The 20,335-nt window shown below is 41.7% G+C and overlaps 2 protein-coding genes across 14 annotated transcripts in view; one reads left to right on the top strand and one right to left on the bottom strand.

Moving 5' to 3' along the window:
- Nucleotides 1–20,335, top strand: part of LOC125768387 (probable phenylalanine--tRNA ligase, mitochondrial) — a 122,751-nt gene that overhangs the window by 38,859 nt on the left and 63,557 nt on the right. The gene's annotated exons all lie outside the window — the stretch shown is intronic.
- The window catches only part of LOC125768326 (uncharacterized), a 98,543-nt gene that overhangs the window by 20,561 nt on the left and 57,647 nt on the right, over nt 1–20,335 (bottom strand). The window contains exon 2 of one of the 12 annotated variants that reach the window (XM_049435783.1): nt 2,381–3,285. The exons of the other annotated variants lie outside the window; for them this stretch is intronic. Coding sequence (XP_049291740.1) covers nt 3,262–3,285 — 24 coding nt within the window. The 3' untranslated portion in view covers nt 2,381–3,261. Of the gene's footprint in view, nt 1–2,380; nt 3,286–20,335 lie in introns of those variants that run through there. 12 annotated transcript variants of the gene reach the window in all.

The raw sequence follows: 20,335 nt of genomic DNA, 5'->3' as shown, positions 1-20,335 counted from the left end.
TGAGTGCAGGCGAGCACTATCCGAGAAGAACGCAGCGCGTACTCGCGTGCTCCAGCGCGAGACCAGGCAGAACGTGGAAGACTACAGACGACTGAGAAGGCAGCAGACCCGACTCTTCCAGGCAGACCCGACAAGAAGCGCAGCTTCGAAGAGTCGGATGAGCAACTTATGCAGCAGCTATCCCAGTCGGGGGAAACTCGTAAGTTCTACAGGATGCTGAATGCGGCACGAGGCGGTTTTACTCCTATAACCGCTATGTGCCGCAACGAGGAGGGAGATATCCTGTCGGACGAGCGAGAGGTGATCGACAGGTGGAAGTGCTACTTCGACAGGCACCTGAACGGAGCAGATGCAGGAGAGACCTCTGCAGGAAGCAGAGGAGAGCAGTAGTGCGACACCCAGCAGGATGACGAAGTGCCGCCGCCATCCTTGGACGAAGTCATCAGTGCCATCAAACAGCTGAAACGTAACAAGTCAGCTGGCAGCGATGGGCTGGTGGCAGAGTTGTTCAAGATGGGCCCGGAGAGGCTTGCCGCGCTTATGCATCGGCTGATCGTAAGGATTTGGGACCAGGAAGAACTACCGGACGAGTGGAAGCTGGGTGTCATACACCCAGTGTACAAAAAGGGCGACAGACTGGACTGTGCTAACTTCCGAGCCATCACAGTCCTGAATGCTGCCTACAAGATCCTGTCCCGAATACTCTTCTGCAGACTTGCGCCCCTTGCCACAGATTTCGTCGGAAGCTACCAAGCTGGATTTGTTGGAGGCAAATCGACCACCGACCAAATCTTTACTCTACGGCAGATCCTCCAGAAGTGCCGAGAGCATCAGATCCCCACGCACCACCTGTTCATTGACTTCAAGGCGGCCTACGATACCATAGATCGGACCGAACTATGGAACACCATGTAGCAGTACGGATTCCCTGGGAAGCTGGTACGGCTGTTGAAGGCCACGATGGATGGGGTGCAGTGCAAGGTGAGAGTATCGAACATGCTGTCGGAATCGTTCGAATCTCACCGGGGTTTGAGGCAAGGGGACGGACTCTCCTGTTTGCTGTTTAACATCGCTCTGGAAGGTGTCATGCGAAGCGCGGGCTTCGACATCCGGGGCACGATTTTCACCCGTTCTCTCCAATTTCTCGGCTTCGCGGATGACATCGACATCATCGAACGGACATCTGCGGCGGTGTGCGACGCGTACACCCGACTGAAACGCGAGGCCGACAGAATTGGATTGAGGATCAATGCGACGAAGACAAAGTACCTGCTTGCCGGAGGCTCTGACCGTGATAGAGCCCGACTCGGGAGCAGAGTATCAGTTGACGGCGACGATCTCGAGGTGGTAGAGGAGTTCTGTTACCTTGGTACGATCGTAACTTCGGACAACAACATGAGCAGCGAAATCCGAAGGCGCATTGTCCAGGGAAATCGTGCCTACTACGGGCTCCACAAACTCCTGCGATCCAGAAGGCTCCAGCAACACACGAAATGCACGATATATCGCACACTGATACGTCCGGTAGTCCTCTACGGGTACGAGTCCTGGACCCTGCTAACGGAGGATGCCAATGCACTCGCTATTTACGAACGGCGGGTGCTAAGGACTATCTTTGGCGGTGTGTGCGAGCAGGGCGTGTGGAGAAGGAGAATGAACCACGAGCTAGCTGAGCTGTTTGGCGGTACAGATATCCTGACGGTGGTCAAAGCCGGAAGGATACGATGGCTGGGGCACGTGATGAGGATGCCGGACTCATGCCCCACCAGGAAGGTGCTCGTTAACGATCCGTTCGGCACGAGGCGGAGAGGAGCACAGCGAGCTCGTTGGCTGGATCAGGTGGAGTCAAACCTGTCGGAGATCGGATGCAGCCGTCGATGGAGGACTGCAGCACTGGACCGGGTTTCCTGGAAACGGATTGGCGACCAGGCCATGTCTACGCGACGTGCTCGACCATGAGCAGGCCAGAAAAGAAAAGAAGAAGAAACTGTCAAGATCAAAATCGTCGTATCTGCGAATCGTCGTATCTCGAGGGGGTCGTAACTCGGGGGACGCCTGTTTCATTATATTTCACTTTTCAGAGCAAATGGCGTCGTTTTGCGATACCAACTTTTGACAGATTAGCGATGGTATTTTAAACAAAATGCCATAGAGTACCGTGTGCTTATGTATTGATGGACCTTGTAGTTCCTTTGAAGTTAGAATGCTAGGATAGCATGCAAGTTTTCAATCCTTTAAGAGCTAGCGTCATGTCAAGTTGCCATTGGTTCAGCCCTTTAGCGCTTCTAAGCGATGATACTAAGCGGCGTTGCTTTATCGATTTTTTGCTACGGGGGATGGCGCTAGCTCTTAAGGAGCTGAACGCTTGCATGCTGTAATTGCATGCAAGTTTTCAGTTCCTTAACCCATTCACAACTAGGCCAAATATTTTTCCTGTCTACCAAAATCGTTACCATTTGTTCAATTATTGTTGTAACACTCTTTTTGAAACGAAATATGAAAATTAAACGTATGTCAAAGACGGCAAATGTCTTTTTGAACGAATAAAGAAAGACAAACTGTAAAATTTTATTGCGCCAAAAACATACAGTGACTCCCGTCGTAAAATGGACACCTTGGATTTCGACCGACGCGTGGGGTTCAATGCTTTATAAACCATCACCAGTTATTAAAAAAAATCCGGGACGGCCCGGTGGTGCATGTGATAAACGGCGCCGGCCCACACGGGAGGACCGGGTTCAAATTTCATCCAGACCGTCCCCATGTAGCATGGACTGACTATCCTGCTACATGGTAAAATAGGTCTTGATACGGCCAGGCCGTTCTAACCGAGCAAAGGAGGCTCTTTTCCATACTATTTATATGGAAAGTTAAATAACCCCCACACCGAACTAATGCTCATACAATATGCATATAATTTGTTAATTAAGTTGATAAAATGAAAAAAAGGAAAATGTACTCATTTTATTTGCTTTCGATTGCTTTAAACTAATTTATTTTCGTGATTTGCGTGAGCAATAATAAAAGTCAACTATAAATAATTTGTTTAGGATGAGTTATAGAATTACGATAACAGAATAAGCAGTAGTATCACTGTGAATATAGCAATTAAATGGATTGATCAATTACCATCACTTGGATTATTCATACCTTTCCATAGGATCACTGCGATTGTCCGCAAAAGAACCCGCTGAGGATGTCTGCGGTGTAGATTCGCAGCTAATACGCCAGCGCTTTGATGCGTGTATGGGGAGGATGTCGTTATCTCTTTTGCTCATTTTTATTCTATAATGGAAAAATAATGAAATAAATAGTTAAATACAGTGCTACCAGTTTCTATGCCGCACCTCAAATTTCTTGGTTTTTGCTATATCTTAAAAAGATACGTTATTAGTCAGTATGGGTATTTTGTTTGTTGGTGAAAAACAGGAATTTATCACATTTTTGATTAATTTTATCGTGTGTGTAACTTGAATTATTTCTTTTTTTGTTATTTTGACCTTACAGTTTCTATGGACTCACCTTAAAATTTGAGCTAAAACCGTATATTTAATTCGCTATCAATGTTTTGTGGGCATGTTTCATGATTTCGATATTTTAGATACTCCCATGCTTCGGAAACAGCTACTTTTAGTTCATTTACATCACAAACTGTCAGATAATGTCATATGCTCTCCTAACAATTATACCCTAAACATTTTCTAGTGGGTTAAGATGTGGACTTCTTGTTGGTCAATCAATTTTCTTGTTGTTAAACCAAGTTTTTGTGGTCATGCTCGTGTGAATATTGGCGTTATCTTGTTCAGGATAGCCACTCAACCGGGAAATCGGAAAACCCTGGAATTAGCTGAGAAGTTTTTTATACCGGGAAAACCCGGGGCAAACTGGCAGTTTTTCCGGAATACCGGGTAAATTTTGTTTTATGTAATACCGAATTTATCGTCAAAGTGTACCATTTGAAAAGTTTATTTTATTCAAACAGAACGGCCTGGCCATTTTGCTGAAGAGTATGTTCAATCACCACGAACTTTTGTTTATTATTCGGGTATGGTGTGCGTACAAGTTCTTCTTACCACACATTGTTTCTTCTTCTGTCTCCTTACGTTGGGAGCCACAAATGATGTGCAAACATAAAAATGCCTGCGCTTCCGCAGTTCGCTCGTTACTCCTTTGTTTTTACGGGATTTTGCACTAGCCGATCGATTCTGCTCTAGCGCACTGGATGAATCTGACGGTCTGTTACATACCAGAAGGAATTTGGCTTTCCGTATAAGATCAGCAACATCAGTATTTTCTTAGGGACCGAATCGGTACGAATTCTCAAATGCATCTAGACATCGTCTTGAAGATGTTATTGGTTTATTTCTAAAGAAAAGAGTACAGAGTTTAGCTCTGTTTTCGGTTTCCTTTATTTTGTATTATTCATCATTCATTATTATTCATATTCATTTGTGTATCATCGTGACTTGTGCGCGCAGTGCCCAAGCTGACAAAACGGGCAGAGTCGATACTAAAGTCGGGCCTAGAATGGGGTTCCATTCTAGCCGCGACTTTAGCCCCACTTTCAGAACAGAACGGGGCTGAAATGAACACGTTTCAAAATAAAAGTGACGTTGCCGTATTTGCAAAGGTGAAAATTGAAAAAAATATATATTTTGATACCGGGGGTTCTTCTCCCTCTCTTTCACGTGGCCTGTTTCATTCTCCACAGCTGATTTGAGGGGATATATAAATATATAAATATATATATATATATATATATATATATATATATATATATATATATATATATATATATATATATATATATATATATATATATATATATATATATATATATACGGGGCGGCCCGGTGGTGCATGACTATCCTGGTACGTGGTAAACAAGTCTTGATACGGGCAGGCCGTTCTAAACGAGCAAAAAAACATATATAAATATAAATATATATATATATATATATATATAAATATATATATATATATATATATATATATATATATATATATATGTATATATATATATATATATATATATATATATACATGTATATATATATATATATATATATATATATATATATATAATTACGTATTATGTAATATTATACGAGTACTATAAATCGCTATAGCAAAGCAGATGGCAACACGGTCAGAATAACGATAAGCTTCGAGCTCAACGCGCTGGTTAAGCTCGACCTCTTTCCTCATTAGCTCTTGTGCGAACACGTTGTTCATAATATCAAAGGTTAAATTGTTCGTTTTTTTGGTTAGGTTTAGTTTAGGTTAGATGTAGAATAAGTTTAGTGTTTAATAAATATATATATATATATATATATATATATATATATATATATATATATTAATATATATATATATTTATATATATATATATATATATATATATATATATATATATATATATGTAAGGAAACAGACGGTGAGGGGAAGGGAAAAGAACACACAGAGTATACTAATTTTCACTGACAATGTTCTTTATTCCAACTCTGGACAACGACTGCCCCTTCTTACCCGCGCTCGCTGCTTTTATAGCGTACAGGTGACGCTGTCACCTTTCTTTTCACATTCGGCCTTTCCTGATGAACTTCGATCCTCGAAGTCTGAAATTTATCTTAAGATCACCCTTTCCCTTTTTTTTTTTTTTTTTTTTTTTTTTTTTTTAAACACTGGTTATTCCTCCTCATCTTCCGATTCTACCGCCGCATAGGCCCACAGTTTTATATTATCCTCGCTGGTAGCCGTAACGCGAGGCCCTTCAAAGTCGGCTGCCCTTTCTACTTTGTACCTTCCCTTTCGGTTTACCTTTGTTATTCGGTATGGGCCTAAAAATTCATTAGCCAGCTTTTTCCCGCTAATAAACTGCGTTCTTTTTATCGCTACTAAATCCCCAACCTGATAACCATACTCCGATTTTCTTTTCTTATCGAATTGCTGTTTATACCCTATCTGTGCCTGCTCGATCGCTTTCTTTGCATTATTTCTGATTTCTTGCCTATCACGCTCATATTCTTCATACCATTCCCGCTCCAGCATATCTTTCAACGAATCGTCCGACAAATACTTCATCCTAACACCGAACATGAGCTCAAACGGCGATCTTCCCGTAGATGAATTATAATGCCCGTTAATCGCACGTTGGACCCGGCCGACGGCTTTGTACCATTTTGCAGGATCCTCCATCACCAATTTGCCCAAGATCGATAACACCGTTCGATTGATCCGCTCCGCCTGCCCGTTCCCACGAGGTACACCCGTTGTCGTAACAATGTGGTCAATCGCTTGACTCCGGATAAAGTCTTCGAACGCCTTCGCCGTAAATGCTGTTCCTCTATCGGTAACCACACGTGACGGCAACCCAAATATGGAAGACCAGTTCTGTAATTTCTGAAGGACTTCTTCCGTATTCGTCGTTCTGGTGGGATAGAGCCAAACAAATTTCGAAAAACCATCTACCATAGTCAGAATATACCTGTATTGTTTAGACGTCGCATCCATGGGTCCCAAGTGATCTAGGTGGAGGGTGTGTAGGGGTGCATCTCCCTTATCGATCGGACTCAAAAAGCCTTCTTGCCGTCCTAGCTTTTTGTTGTGTAAAATACACTTTACGCAGTTGGCGATGTGACGCTTCACCAAAATCTCTAGATGCGGGATCCAATATTTTTGTTTTATGCCATGGATAGTACGTTGCACACCATAGTGGCCCTCATTATGGGCATCATCGATGATCTGCTTCCGCATGTTTCGTGGGATCACTAACAGATCGTTCCCATCCACAACGTTGTACAACAAACCACCTTTACTTTTGTACGATCCGTATGGCCTATCTGCCAGAATTTCACTAATGGCCTTGATCATCTCGTCCTGTTGCTGATTTTTACGAATCCGTGCCGTTAACTCACTCGACACAATCATCACTTCCTCTGGGTAGCGACTCAAACAGTCAACGTGCTGCATTCTTTTGCCCGATCTGTGTTCTGCCTCGAAAACAAAGTCTTGCAGGAACATAATCCACGGCAACACTTCTTGTGGCACTTCAGTTTTCTTTAACGTACTTTTAAAAGCGGCACAATCTGTCACCAGTTTAAACGGAAGGCCCAAAAGGTACTGCCTAAACTTCTTAACTGCAAGATACACTGCTTTTGCTTCGAGTATGTAGCTATGCTTGTTGGCCTCTGATTCACTTGTCTTTTTGCTCCAATAGTATACCGGATGCAATTTTCCTTCAACCCATTGCATCAACGCTGCACCAAATCCTATTTTGGAAGCGTCAGTGTGGAGTTCTGTTTTTGCTTCCGGGTTGAACAACATTAGCACCGGTTCTCTCACTAGTTCTTCTTTTAATTGTTGGAAAGCTTTCAACGCACACGCATTCATCACAAAAGGCACATCCTTCTTTAAGAGATCCGTTAACGGTCTAGCTATTTTCGAGTAATCCGGCACAAACTTTCTGAAAAATCCAGTCAACCCAAGGAAAGCCTGTACTGCCTTCACATTTTGCGGGACTTTAAAATTTTTCACTGCACTTATCTTTTCCGTTCCTGGTGATATTGTTCCATTCTTCACTCTATGTCCTAAGAAGCTTACTTCACGTTGCATGAATTGACATTTTTTCCACTTTATCGCTAGGCCGTATTGTGCAGCTGTTTTTAACACTGTTTCCGTTTTCGATAAACACTCCACTGGCGTTGAACCGTGGATGACCATGTCATCCATATACAAATCTAGCACGTTGTTTGCAATCATATCACGGAAGACATAGTTCACGTAACGAATAAAGACAGCCGGTGAATTGCACAGACCGAAAGGTGCTCGATTGAATTCGTACAAACCACGTTTTGTCGCGAACGCCGTATACTTCTTACTTGTTTCCTTTACAGGGACATGAAAAAAACCATTTTCCATGTCCATAACCGAGAACCACTGCGCCTTTTGAAGTTTTTGTACTACTTCGTCAATAACCGGTATAGGGAATCCGTCTTTCAAAATCATGGAATTAAGTTTCCGATAATCGATGCAAACTCGGTTGGTTCCGTCTTTCTTCTTAACCACCACAACCCGGCTAGCATATTCTGATGTAGATGGCCTAACAATGCCTTTCTTCAACCATTCGTCTACCTGATCATCCACTGCTTTGGATTCCGAAAATGACAACCGGCTTGGTGGATGTCGGAAAGGCATTATTTGTCCGTCAGGTATTATCTCCAACTTGACTGGACACGTTTCTTGTTGAAAACCACTGACACTGTTTTGGTTGAACTCGCGTATCATTGTCTCGATCGCGTTGCGATACTTCTCTGAAACTGTTATTAGTTGATCATTTTCCACTTGAAACACATCCGCAAGCAGCGTATCATCCACGTTGTTTTTGTCTTTCTCCACATGCCGAGGTGTTAGCCTTACACCATCCTTTGTTATCACCGCGTCGAACAATACCAGGGATTCTCTGCCAACAATACATTCGTACTTCATTGTACCGTCCGGCACAATAAAAAACGGCACTGCCTGATAGGTGTGGTCATTTATCGAAACATCCGTAGAAATCCTCCCTTCGGCACGGGTACGCTTTCCTCCGAAGCCGTGCAGTTCAATAGCGATGTTCTTTACAGGTGGTGTTCCAATTCGGCGAAAAGCTGTGTCGGTAATCAGATTAAAGTAACACCCGGAGTCAAACAAAGTATGCAACGCACAATTGCTGATTGACATATTTACCGTTGGTTCCTCTCCGTCTACGACTAAATTCGAAGGAACTCTCGCCACAAGCCTTTTTGTGCACTCGCTTGCCTTGTGCCCAAATGCACCGCACCCATAACACTTCACGCGCAACGCGTTACTACACGTTTTCGCCTCACGGCCCGGCAAACCACTATCGAAGCATTTTCCACGTGTTCCTTCTCTTGTATTGGAGCCCATAGCGCGACCATCAACTAATGATCGAGATTCTTTCGAGCAATCCTGAGAACGGTGCCCAAAGCTACCACATTCAAAACACTTTATTTGTTTGAAGCAATCTCGGGCTTCGTGTCCAATTTTGCCACAACTGTAACACTTGCGCACGCTACCTATATTCGTGTGTTCCTTTTGTCCAACACTCCTCTTAACTATGTTTTTCTTTTCTGCTCGTTCAAGGAACAATAATTCTTCTTTAAGTTCCCCGATCGTTTTTGCTCTATATAGCGTCGCTCTTGTTCTAGCCTCAGCTGTTATGCCATCCGCAATGTACTCCACGAGGCTGCTTTCGTCAATCTCGGCGTTGCTTGCAATTCGCTGCATTTCGTACAGATATTCTAATGCAGATTCGCTTTGCTTCTTATGCCGCGTAACGAGCCGCCGATGTACATCGCTCGCGCGGATGATAGGACCAAACTCTTTAATCAATGCCGCCCGCAGGACAGCATATGACGCAACATCTTTTAGAGTCAGTATAAAACTTCGGGCTACTCCGACCATTTTCCTACGCGTCATAATGAACTTTTGTTCATCAGTCCACCTTGCCATGGTGGCAACTCCCTCGAATTCTCGGAACCATGCTTTGATGTCGCGATTTACATCCTCGCCATATGCTTCAATCGAATCCTCCACATCACGAAACGAGTAAGGTTGCATGATTGCAGCACTATTGGGTTCGGATTTCGGCACAACTTCAGACATAGAAGCCTCCGCATCTTGATAACCAGTCACACCTGTAACATCGTTGTCGTGCGTATTCATGTCGATTTGTCCGTTGGCTTGCGCCTCGATCAAGCGTGCCGCCAGATCCTCCTTGTTTCCTGTTACGGCCAATCCGGCGTCTTCGCACTTTCGCACTAATCCTGTGCGCGTAAATTCTTCCACTAATTTCTCCATTGTCACTTTTTGACTGCTTAGCACACAGCAATAACACCGCAAACGGTTTCACTCCGCGCACGCAGCGCACGAAAATTCTGCGCGTTCAGCGCTTAATTACACTCAGCTAAATCACGCGCACACAGCGCCGATAACACAAACGCACACAGCTCTATCAAGCGCACACAGCACCGATACCGCACACAGCTCTATCACGCGCACACAGCGCCGATATTACACAAAACTCTACTCGGTACACAACCGTTTCTGGGAAATTCGCTATCCCACTTCTGACACCAAATGTAAGGAAACAGACGGTGAGGGGAAGGGAAAAGAACACACAGAGTATACTAATTTTCACTGACAATGTTCTTTATTCCAACTCTGGACAACGACTGCCCCTTCTTACCCGCGCTCGCTGCTTTTATAGCGTACAGGTGACGCTGTCACCTTTCTTTTCACATATATATATATATATATATATATATATATATATATATATGTATATATCTATAGTTATGTCTCAACATCAAGAACACCACCACACAATATAAACGCGTTGCGTAGTACATGACAATGCGTGTCATGTAAGAGCGACGCATCGAAGCGGTCGCTCTCTTCTGTTCGAACTATCAGCCAATAAACAAGCTTTGCAAGCCCGACTCATTATTGGCGCAGCCGGTAGGATTTAGCTAGTGGAAAACAGATAAAAACAGTGCAAAAAAAGATTTCAGTTTAATTCACATTAAATTCAGTGAAACAGTGAATCTTTGTGTAAGTGTACCCGGAATCCGCGTGTGTTTTAAATAGTGCGTGATTTCATCTCCGAGCGATCTTCAAAGCTCGGGTGACTTGCACCACCCTGGCGGCGGCACCACCCTGTAACCACGTGCTTTCTAAAGAATCTTTTGTGTGTGGTCATTGACCTAAGGACGAAAGTTAAGGTGTTTCGCGTTGGAAATAGATCTTTGCGCACTACTAGATAGACGCAAAATCTGTACAAAAAAAATATTTTTTTTTTGTTATTCAAAACGAACACATTTTGTTTGCAGGCTGATTGCAGAACAGAGAGCGTTCGAGCGTATTTTTTTTTCTCGAAACAGATTTGTGCGCACTACCAGATAGACGCAAAATCTGAAATACAGTGCTTTTGCTAGTTTGCGTTTTGTTTTCGCTTTGAAATTTCATGAGTGACCTTCCTGAAATTTTATTTGCTAGGCGTGATCCCGTAAGCGAGGAAGAATACAGTGGAAGTGTAAACTCTCTTGACTCAGGCGACTTAGCGCATATTCCGATAGCGAATTTTGATCTCGATCTAGGAGCAATGTCCCTTGAAGGATCACAACCGCAAACACAAGCGGCAAATGATGTGTTATCGCAATTGATATCACAGGTTAGCAGATTAACCGAAAATATTCAACTAGTGTCTGCTAGACAGGAATCGTACCAGTTTATGTTACAAAGGTTATCGAACCCTGTAAGCACGTGTTTTCAACAAACGCTTACGGTGCCTGTTCAACCGTCACATATGTATAAATGGTGATGTTTTTCGTATTCCTGACCCGATTAAATCAATTCCTGCCTATGATGGCAGTCGCAAGCAATTGCAATCTTGGATAACAGTGGTCGAAGATACACTAAAAATATTTGAGAATGTCGTTAGTAGCCAGGTGTACGGAATTTACGTACAATCAATTTTGAACAAAATTGTCGGAAATGCTAAAGATGCGCTCTGTCTTGCAGGGAATCCGTTACATTTTGATGATGTAAAAAAAAGTGCTTATAGAAGCTTTTGGAGATCGGCAAGAGCTTGCCACCTATAAAGCTCAGCTTTGGTCTAACAAACAAAGCGATGAAATGACCATTCACGCGTACCATAGAAAGACAAAGGATATTATGCATAATATTAAAACAATTGCGAGGCAAAACAATTTATATAGTGAGCATTGGATGGCGATTTCTAAATTTATAGACGAACATGTGCTAGCTGCATTCATCGCCGGGCTCAAACATCCGTATTTTGGCTACGCCCAAGCAGCAAAACCGGATAATCTTGAGAGTGCATATGCATTCCTTTGTAAATTTACAGCAAATGAGAAAATTTCCTCTCATCTAACCCAGACAAAATATCAAAAACCAGGTGCAAGTAAAATACACAGTTTTACAACAAATGCAGACACAAAAAAATTATACTCAGAGTCGCGGGGCATAGGCCAAATACATTCTCAAATTAAACCAATAGAAGGAAATCGATATAAAGCTCCGACCGAGAAAATGGACGTTGATCCGACTCTTAGAAGTAGATTAACAATCAATAAAAATGTTGTCAACAATAATGAAATACCTTCACATGAAACCGATGTTTCAGAAGGCGAAGAAACAGAAATTTTGGCAAATTTTTGGGAAATCTCAAAGGCAACCAATCCAACTTAGACTACCTCCCGTACATAAACTGTATAAATTCAAAATCAGGTGACAGTTTAAAACTTTTAATCGACACTGGCTCAAATAAGAATATTCTTAGACCAGGTATACTTCCAGATCATTTATGTATTCCAATAAAGAACTCGTGTGTAAAGAACATCACTGGCGAGCATCTTGTCCATAATAAGGCTCATATTAATTTACTCGGTTTTGGAATACCAAAACAAACATACTACTTAGTAAATTTTCACGATTTTTTCGACGGAATTCTTGGTTCCAATTTTTTTGCACAAAATAAGACCATAATTGATTATAAAAAAGAAGTTATTATTATAAACGAAATTATTTTCCCGTTCATTAAATACTATCCATCGAAAAAAGTATTTAATCATTTCATTACAATTAATACACAAAAAGATGGAGATTGGTTAGTTCCATGTTTTCAAACTCTTTACAAAGATTGCATTATTAAACCAGGTTTATATAGAGCAGAAAACGGCAAATCAACCATAAATATTCTCAGTTTTCACCAAAAACACCCAAACGATATGAGAACGTTTTATTTAAAAGTAAACAATTTCGAAACAATTAAACCTATTACTATACGGAATTGTGAAGGATTAGATAAAAAAAATATTGAATCATTAATCCGACTAGAACATCTTTCACAAGAAAAAAAAGAAAAGTTACTTCACACAATTATTCAAAACTCTCAAGTGCTACTTAAAGAAGGCGAGAAGCTTTCTTCCACTAGTGTTATAAAGCACAAAATAGTTACTAAAGATAATGAACCAACGTATTCAAAATCATACAGATTTCCTCAACATTTTAAAGCAGATGTAGAGAAACAAATTTAGGAAATGTTAGACAATGAAATTATCGTCCACTCTAGCAGTCCATATTCGTCACCAATTTGGGTGGTACCTAAAAAAACAGACGCCTCAGGGAGAAAAAAGATTAGAGTCGTTATAGACTATCGAAAACTTAACGAGAAGACAGTAAGCGATCGTTTTTTTATTCCACAAATTGAAGAGATCCTCGATAATTTAGGAAAGTCAACATACTTCACTACTTTAGATTTGAAATCTGGCTTCCATCAGATCCAAATGGATCCAGCATATCAGGAAAAACAGCTTTTTCGACAGGACCTGGGCATTTTGAATTTACCAGAATGCCATTCGGCCTAAAAAATGCACCTGCTACGTTCCAACGAATGATGAACCATATTCTAACTGGCCTCATTGGATCTATTTGTTTCGTTTATTTAGACGATATTATTGTGACTGGCGATAATCTATCTTCACATTTGAAAAATTTAGATAGAGTTCTTAAACGATTAGCAAACTTTAATTTGAAAATTCAGTTATACAAGTGCGAATTCCTTAAAAGAGAAACTCATTTTCTAGGCCATATTATAAGTTCAGATGGTGTCAAACCAAATCCCGAAATAATAGAAAAAATCTCAAATTGGAAATTACCAACAACGCAAAAAGAACTTAAACAATTTTTAGGGTTAACTGGATATTATCGAAGATTCATACGAGATTATGCAAAAATCACTAAACCCCTATCCAACTGTCTAAAGAAAGATTCCATTATTAACATTGAAAATGAACTGTATCTTAAAGCGTTTCAAGAACTAAAAGAAATTATTATCTCAGATCAAGTGCTAGCATACCCCAACTTCAATTTACCATTAATCCTGACAACTTATGCGAGCAACCATGCGCTAGGTGCAGTTTTATCGCAAATTCAAGAAAACAAAGAGAGACCTATTGCGTTCAGTAGCAGAACCCTAAACAAAACAGAAATTAACTACTCAACTACCGAGAAAGAAGCGCTTGCCATAATCTGGGCAATACGAAAACACAGACCATACCTCTATGGGAATAGATTCACCCTCGTGACCGATCATAAGCCGTTAGTATTCATAAAAACATCATTTAAGAATTCAAAAATACTCAACTGGCGATTAGAGTTAGAAGATTACGAATACGACGTAAAATACAGGCAAGGAAAAACTAACGTTGTAGCTGATGCTTTGAGTCGTATATCACAAGAAGTCAACGCAAACGAAACATTCCCAAACGTTCCTAGTAGAAATAGGGTCTCGTCGACAACTTCCAATAATGAAAGAAGCGACTCCTGCAATACAGTGCATTCTGCTGACGACTCAAAGGACTATTTCGTCCACATATCAAACAGATCAATCAATTACTACAGAAATCAATTAATCTTCAAAATCGCAAGCACAGACCCAACTATTGTAAAAACAAATCCATTCCCAAATTTCAATAGAACAATTGTTACAAAACGCAGTTTTGACACGGAAGATATGAAACACTACTTAAGCAAATTCCATAATGGTAGGCAAACTGCAATTCTTGTCCCAGAAGATCTGATACAGTTGTTACAAGCTACTTTCAAGGATAATTTTTCAATCAAAGGTCATTTTGTCATGGCAAAAACAATAGTCGAAGATGTACCAGATACCGTAAAACAAGATCTTGTCATATCCAGAGAACATGAAAGAGCGCATCGTGGAATCTTGGAGGTTGAATGCAAACTTAAACGTGCTTACTTCTTTCCAAACATGCAAAGACGGATAAAGCATTTCATCAACAGCTGTGAAATCTGCAATGTTCATAAATATGAACGCAAACCATTTAACATCAAAATATCCCCTCGACCAATAACAAGCAAACCATTAGAACGGATACACATGGATATTTACATCATAAACCATACAAGCTTCTTGTCCTTAATCGATTCATTTACGAAACATTTGCAAATGTTACACATAAAAAATAAGAACATTATTCAGGTACAAAGAAAGCTATCGCAATATTTTGCACAATATGGTGTACCCAACGAAATAATAACGGATCACGAAACAACATTTCGATCAGTACAATTGAAAAATTATTTAGGATCATTAGGTGTGGCATTGCAATACGCTTCATGTTCGGAATCTAATGGGCAGATAGAAAAAACGCATTGCACCATCACTGAAATTTATAACACAAACAAACACAAACACGAAGGCTGTGACGTAAAATCAAAAATAAGGATTGCAGTAGCGTTATACAACGATACAATTCATTCAGCCACAAAGTATACCCCTAATGAACTAATGTTCAATCAAACAAACCACCACAACCCAGCTCAAATACTAGAAACAGCAAACCAACTGTTTAGCGATGCGAAACAAAATTTAGAAATAGCTACAAAACGGCAATTATACAAAAACGATCAAAGAGAAAATCCGCCTATTGTAAATGAAGCTACAAATGTGTTTGTAAAACCAAACATCAGGACAAAAACGCAAGCAACAGCAAACAAAACAACAGCTAATAACGTTAAGGACAGAACTTTTGAAAATATTAGAGGAGTAAAACGTCACAAAAATAAGATTAAGCGACTGAAAAGGTAAAGAACTCGAATAGCTCGGAATTATGGAATCTTCTCAGGATAAATTGAAATTAATACAAATAATTTTTGCTAGGTTTAAATTGTTAGGGACTATGCAGGGCTAGTATTAAGCATAACTATTATAACGTAATTTGAAAATAAAAAAAATGAACTAAAATGAATGTAATCATAAGGTATTTGCATAGCCGCACCACATCAGACGAGGACGTCTTCACACTTACCCCCGGAGGAGTTATGTCTCAACATCAAGAACACCACCACACAATATAAACGCGTTGCGTAGTACATGACAATGCGTGTCATGTAAGAGCGACGCATCGATGCATGTAAGACCCGTATAGCAAAATATGGGCATTTAAACTACTCGACCCGAAGCCACTGCTCGAATCGGAAAACCCTATGTGCCTCTCGCGCGCCCGTATTCAAAATCGTATCGCGACCTCTCGTTCTGTTTTTGATTTTTTGAGCTTTTCCAGGATTTTTAAGTAGGCGGGGCTGTAGCACCGCTCTACAATTATAGTGTAAGACGTGTAACAGTGTGTGTCATGTCGCATGCTTCGCTGCATGGCAAACACGACGACACACGAACAACACCGAAGAGGACGACAAAAACACGATCCTTCACTGCACACTGGATTAGGGTGCGCGTACGATGCGGCAAACAGCGCAAGAAGAAAAAACGATCCTTCACTGCACACAGGATTACCCAATGTGCAATTCAACCACGCCTGCTAATAAATACTATTGCCGCTATGTTCTGGCCTACAGGCGAAGTGAGATAAAAAACGTGCACATACGCATATACACGGTACGCTGTCGATCCCAATTAGCCCTTTCTCCCTCTACCTAACTAACGATCATCCTGCTAAAGCGAGAATGCGTGCTGGGATCGCGCGTCGATACACACTAACACATTCAAAGACACCATGTGTGTACACAGCGTACGAGCGCCTGCACGATCCTAGGGGCGTGACCCGGGTCGATGTGTACGGGCGCATGCACGATCCAGTCGGCTATCGAGTCCATGTGGAATCCTTACGTGGAATCCTCACGGCGTCCATGTGGAAAGCAACGCGTCTGCAGTGTACGGGCGCTTGCTCGATCCTTACGGGTGAATGTTTAAGGCCGGTGAATGAGTCCATGTGGAAAGCAACGCGTCCGCAGCGTACGGGTGAATGTTGAATCCAGCGGACGGTGTTTTGGTCGCGATGGTCGTAGCGTAGCGTGCAAAAGCGCGTTCAGTTTTCTTCATTTATTCGTATTAAAATTATTATTTATTTACAAACCACCGATTACAATATGTTGGCCACACTTTGGGCTAATAGTTGCAAGATTTTCCAGTGAGATATTTAAATAAAATAGTATTAAAATTCAATTACAAAAACAAGGTATTTTTCGCTACAATTCTATGCCTTGCTTTAGCTATTTCCTCGCGGCCGCCCGTAACGTACTGGCTTTGGTTTTTAGCGAATAACTAAAAAAGTTGAAGAGCTAGACGAAAATGATGTTCTACAAAGTTGTAAAGAATAACATTTCGTATCTTCTAACGATTTTTTTAGATTTTTATACAATAGATTAACCATGTTATTTTGATTAAATATATCGGGGATTGCTCTAGCGTCACAAATTTATTTTTAAATTCTTTCAAACTTACGATTTGGATAACGGTGTAAAGAACAGTGTCAACCTACTTATAGAGAATTGTTTTGAAAAATTTAGGGCTTTTGAACAGTTTTTAAATTGATCGTTCACTGCCTCTAGTCCCATCGTGCGACACCTAATCGACGCATCCTTTTACATTCATATCCTTTACCTATGTACCCGAACGCATCACTGGTACGCGAGTCGGTGTTTAGCCGGTAAGCATTTCTTGGCCAAGCAATGGTTTGTGGTATGACTCAATTCTTGTCAGAGGTATTCGGTTTCCCCTAGTCGCACCTGCATAGCATCCTGTGTTCATTACCTGCCTACAAGAACCAGTAACACCTTCCGCATGTATAGGCGCGTAGCGACAACGAACAGTGCTAGTTACCTGTCGTCTATCTGAACGCTCATGGGAAAAAAATAGCAAATGTAGCAGCTACCTCGTATTTCTGTGTGTTTAAAGAGATTTTCTATAAAACTACACCTTGAGGGCAGTTAAAAAGGTCCAAACAGCGGTCTAATATTTTTTTATCGGAACGGCTGTATGGTAGGAAACAAACATGTTATGCAATATTTTTCCCCAAAAATATCTAAAAGCACGAAAGAATTATTTTTTGCATCATATGTGCAGTGAAATCCATTCCCATTGAGCTTCATTTATATACGGTACACAACGTACCCCCTCAACGACTGGTCGGATGGCGCAAATGTAAGCATGACTTTCTTCTACACCAATTTCTAATCCAATGTTCTCTATCATTTCAGCAAAAGCTCCAAGGAAGTTGTATGGGGAAAAAAGATTCTCTCACGCTCTCACGAGAGAGTGAGTTTGAGGAACCCCCCTGGCGTTTTTATTTTCTGGAATTCATTCATTTTTTTGCTAAAATCCGGCGTAGGTCCACACGCTACGAACGCTCGCGGGCGACTGAAGCGGGCGTGGCTACGCGGGGCTTTATATACCAACCCGGTTTGAGTGTGTGCGTGAGGTCGGTAAATGTCTTCCTGCGGGACTCCGCGGTGGATTCCAAACGGGCTCGTTACCGACCATGAGAACAAAAGAATACCGACCGCATGAACTCGCTTTTGCATGACTGGGTACAGTGTGCGCACGGCGAATGACGCAGCACAAAAGAAGCACAAAAGGAAGACGAAAACACTATCCTGTACCAACGCGTACAATATGTTTGACACTATTTGTCACCAAAATACACGCATAAACATTCACACACCAAACACAACACCAACTGAATTAATCGTTGTGTGAAAAGGGGAAGAAGTTTCCACAACATGCACCGAAAGTTTTTTCCCTCACTACATTTCAATGCGCTTGCCGAACTAACACCACACGTTAATGGCATGAAAAGGCACATCAACTCTACATAAATCACAACACTGGTCAGCATATTGCACTGCACAAAGCAATCGCGCATACTTGCAAACTTCCGCGCATCATTTACGCACGAACAGATATAAAATTTTCTAAGTCCCACAACACGTCCGCCCTGGACTTAGCGCACAGCAAACTGAGCTCGTCACAATGTGGGATGAACGCTAGAGTAAGGACGCAGGATGAACAATATAGGTCAGAACGAGATGGAAACAATTCTAGCTTCAACAAACTCTGTCGGCTCACACACACAATCAAGGGTTTCATGCTTTTTTTCGGGTTTCGCCGTCGTTTTCCATGTTCTTCTTGATCTTTTACCGTAATTCTCTCAAATTTGAGAGAATTTTACCGTAATTCTCTCAAATTTGAGAGAATTTTACCGTTATTCTCTCAAATTTGAGGTCTCTTTGTCTGCCGGGATGTTCTTCTTGATCTTTTACCGTAATTCTCTCAAATTTGAGAGAATTTTACCGTTATTCTCTCAAATTTGAGGTCTCTTTGTCTGCCGGGTTTCTAATCCATAATTCCTAGGCTGAACTTGGCTGTCGATTTGTATGGGGAACTGACAGCGGATAAGCCTCGAAACGTCAAAACGTATACAAAAAAAAAGCTTAAGCCGTGATCTGTCCCATTATTAGTGAGGAAGAGATTCGAACTTATATTTATTTCAGGGACAGAAGCAAGAACAGGGAGGAAGCAAGTAAAATGGTAGAAGAACTAAGCAGTCTTCTAAAGACGGGAGGCTTTTCGCTTCGCAAGTGGGCTTCCAATGAACCTGAAGTGCTCGCTAGTATACCACAACAGCTTATCGAAAAGGTAGTGCATCACGAGTTGGCAACTGAAGGGAACAATACAGTCTCAACGTTAGGGATGCTGAGGACACCTACAACGTTATGGACGGACTCAATGACCGTGTGGCGCTGGATAAACTCGTCACACAACAACTGGAAGACGTTCGTGGCGAACCGTGTATCGAAGATCCAAAGGCTCACGGAGGGTTGCCAGTGGAGACACGTTCCAGGGACGGATAATCCCGCAGATATTGTGTCTAGAGGTATCGACATGAAAGGTTTCATCGAGACTAAATTATGGTGGTCGGGGCCAGGATGGCTCTCTTTATCGGAAGATAGATGGCCAGAAGTTCCACAACACACTAGAACGATAGCTATGACGGGCGAAGAACGAGCGACGGCGTTACTAGTTTCTTCGCCGAGTGCTGAAGAAAGCTTTAGTGATCGATTGTTTGCGCGATATTCAACCTACACGAAGCTTCGTCGAGTTGTTGGATATTGCTTGCGGTACCTGCAAAGATTACGAATGCGTGCAACTACAGCAGAGACAAGAAAGGAACCAACTACGCATTTGCCCACCGATGAATTGAGCAAGGCGGAAATGGCATTATGTCGACTGGCACAAAGAGATGAGTTCAGTGATGAGTTGAGGCAACTGCGTCTGACAGGTTGTGTTTCACGCAGATCGGCGTTATGGGGGTGTACGCCATATGTAGACGAAGAAGGAACAATTCGTGTTAATGGAAGGCTAAGGAACGCGAAGATGGACAGGGCACTGAAGTATCCTATTGTTATACCGAAAGAACATCAGTTGGCA

The sequence above is a fragment of the Anopheles funestus genome, chromosome 3RL, assembly GCF_943734845.2.
Source record: "Anopheles funestus chromosome 3RL, idAnoFuneDA-416_04, whole genome shotgun sequence".
Classification (NCBI taxonomy): Eukaryota; Metazoa; Arthropoda; class Insecta; order Diptera; family Culicidae; genus Anopheles; species Anopheles funestus.
This window is presented reverse-complemented; position numbering and strand designations above follow the sequence as displayed.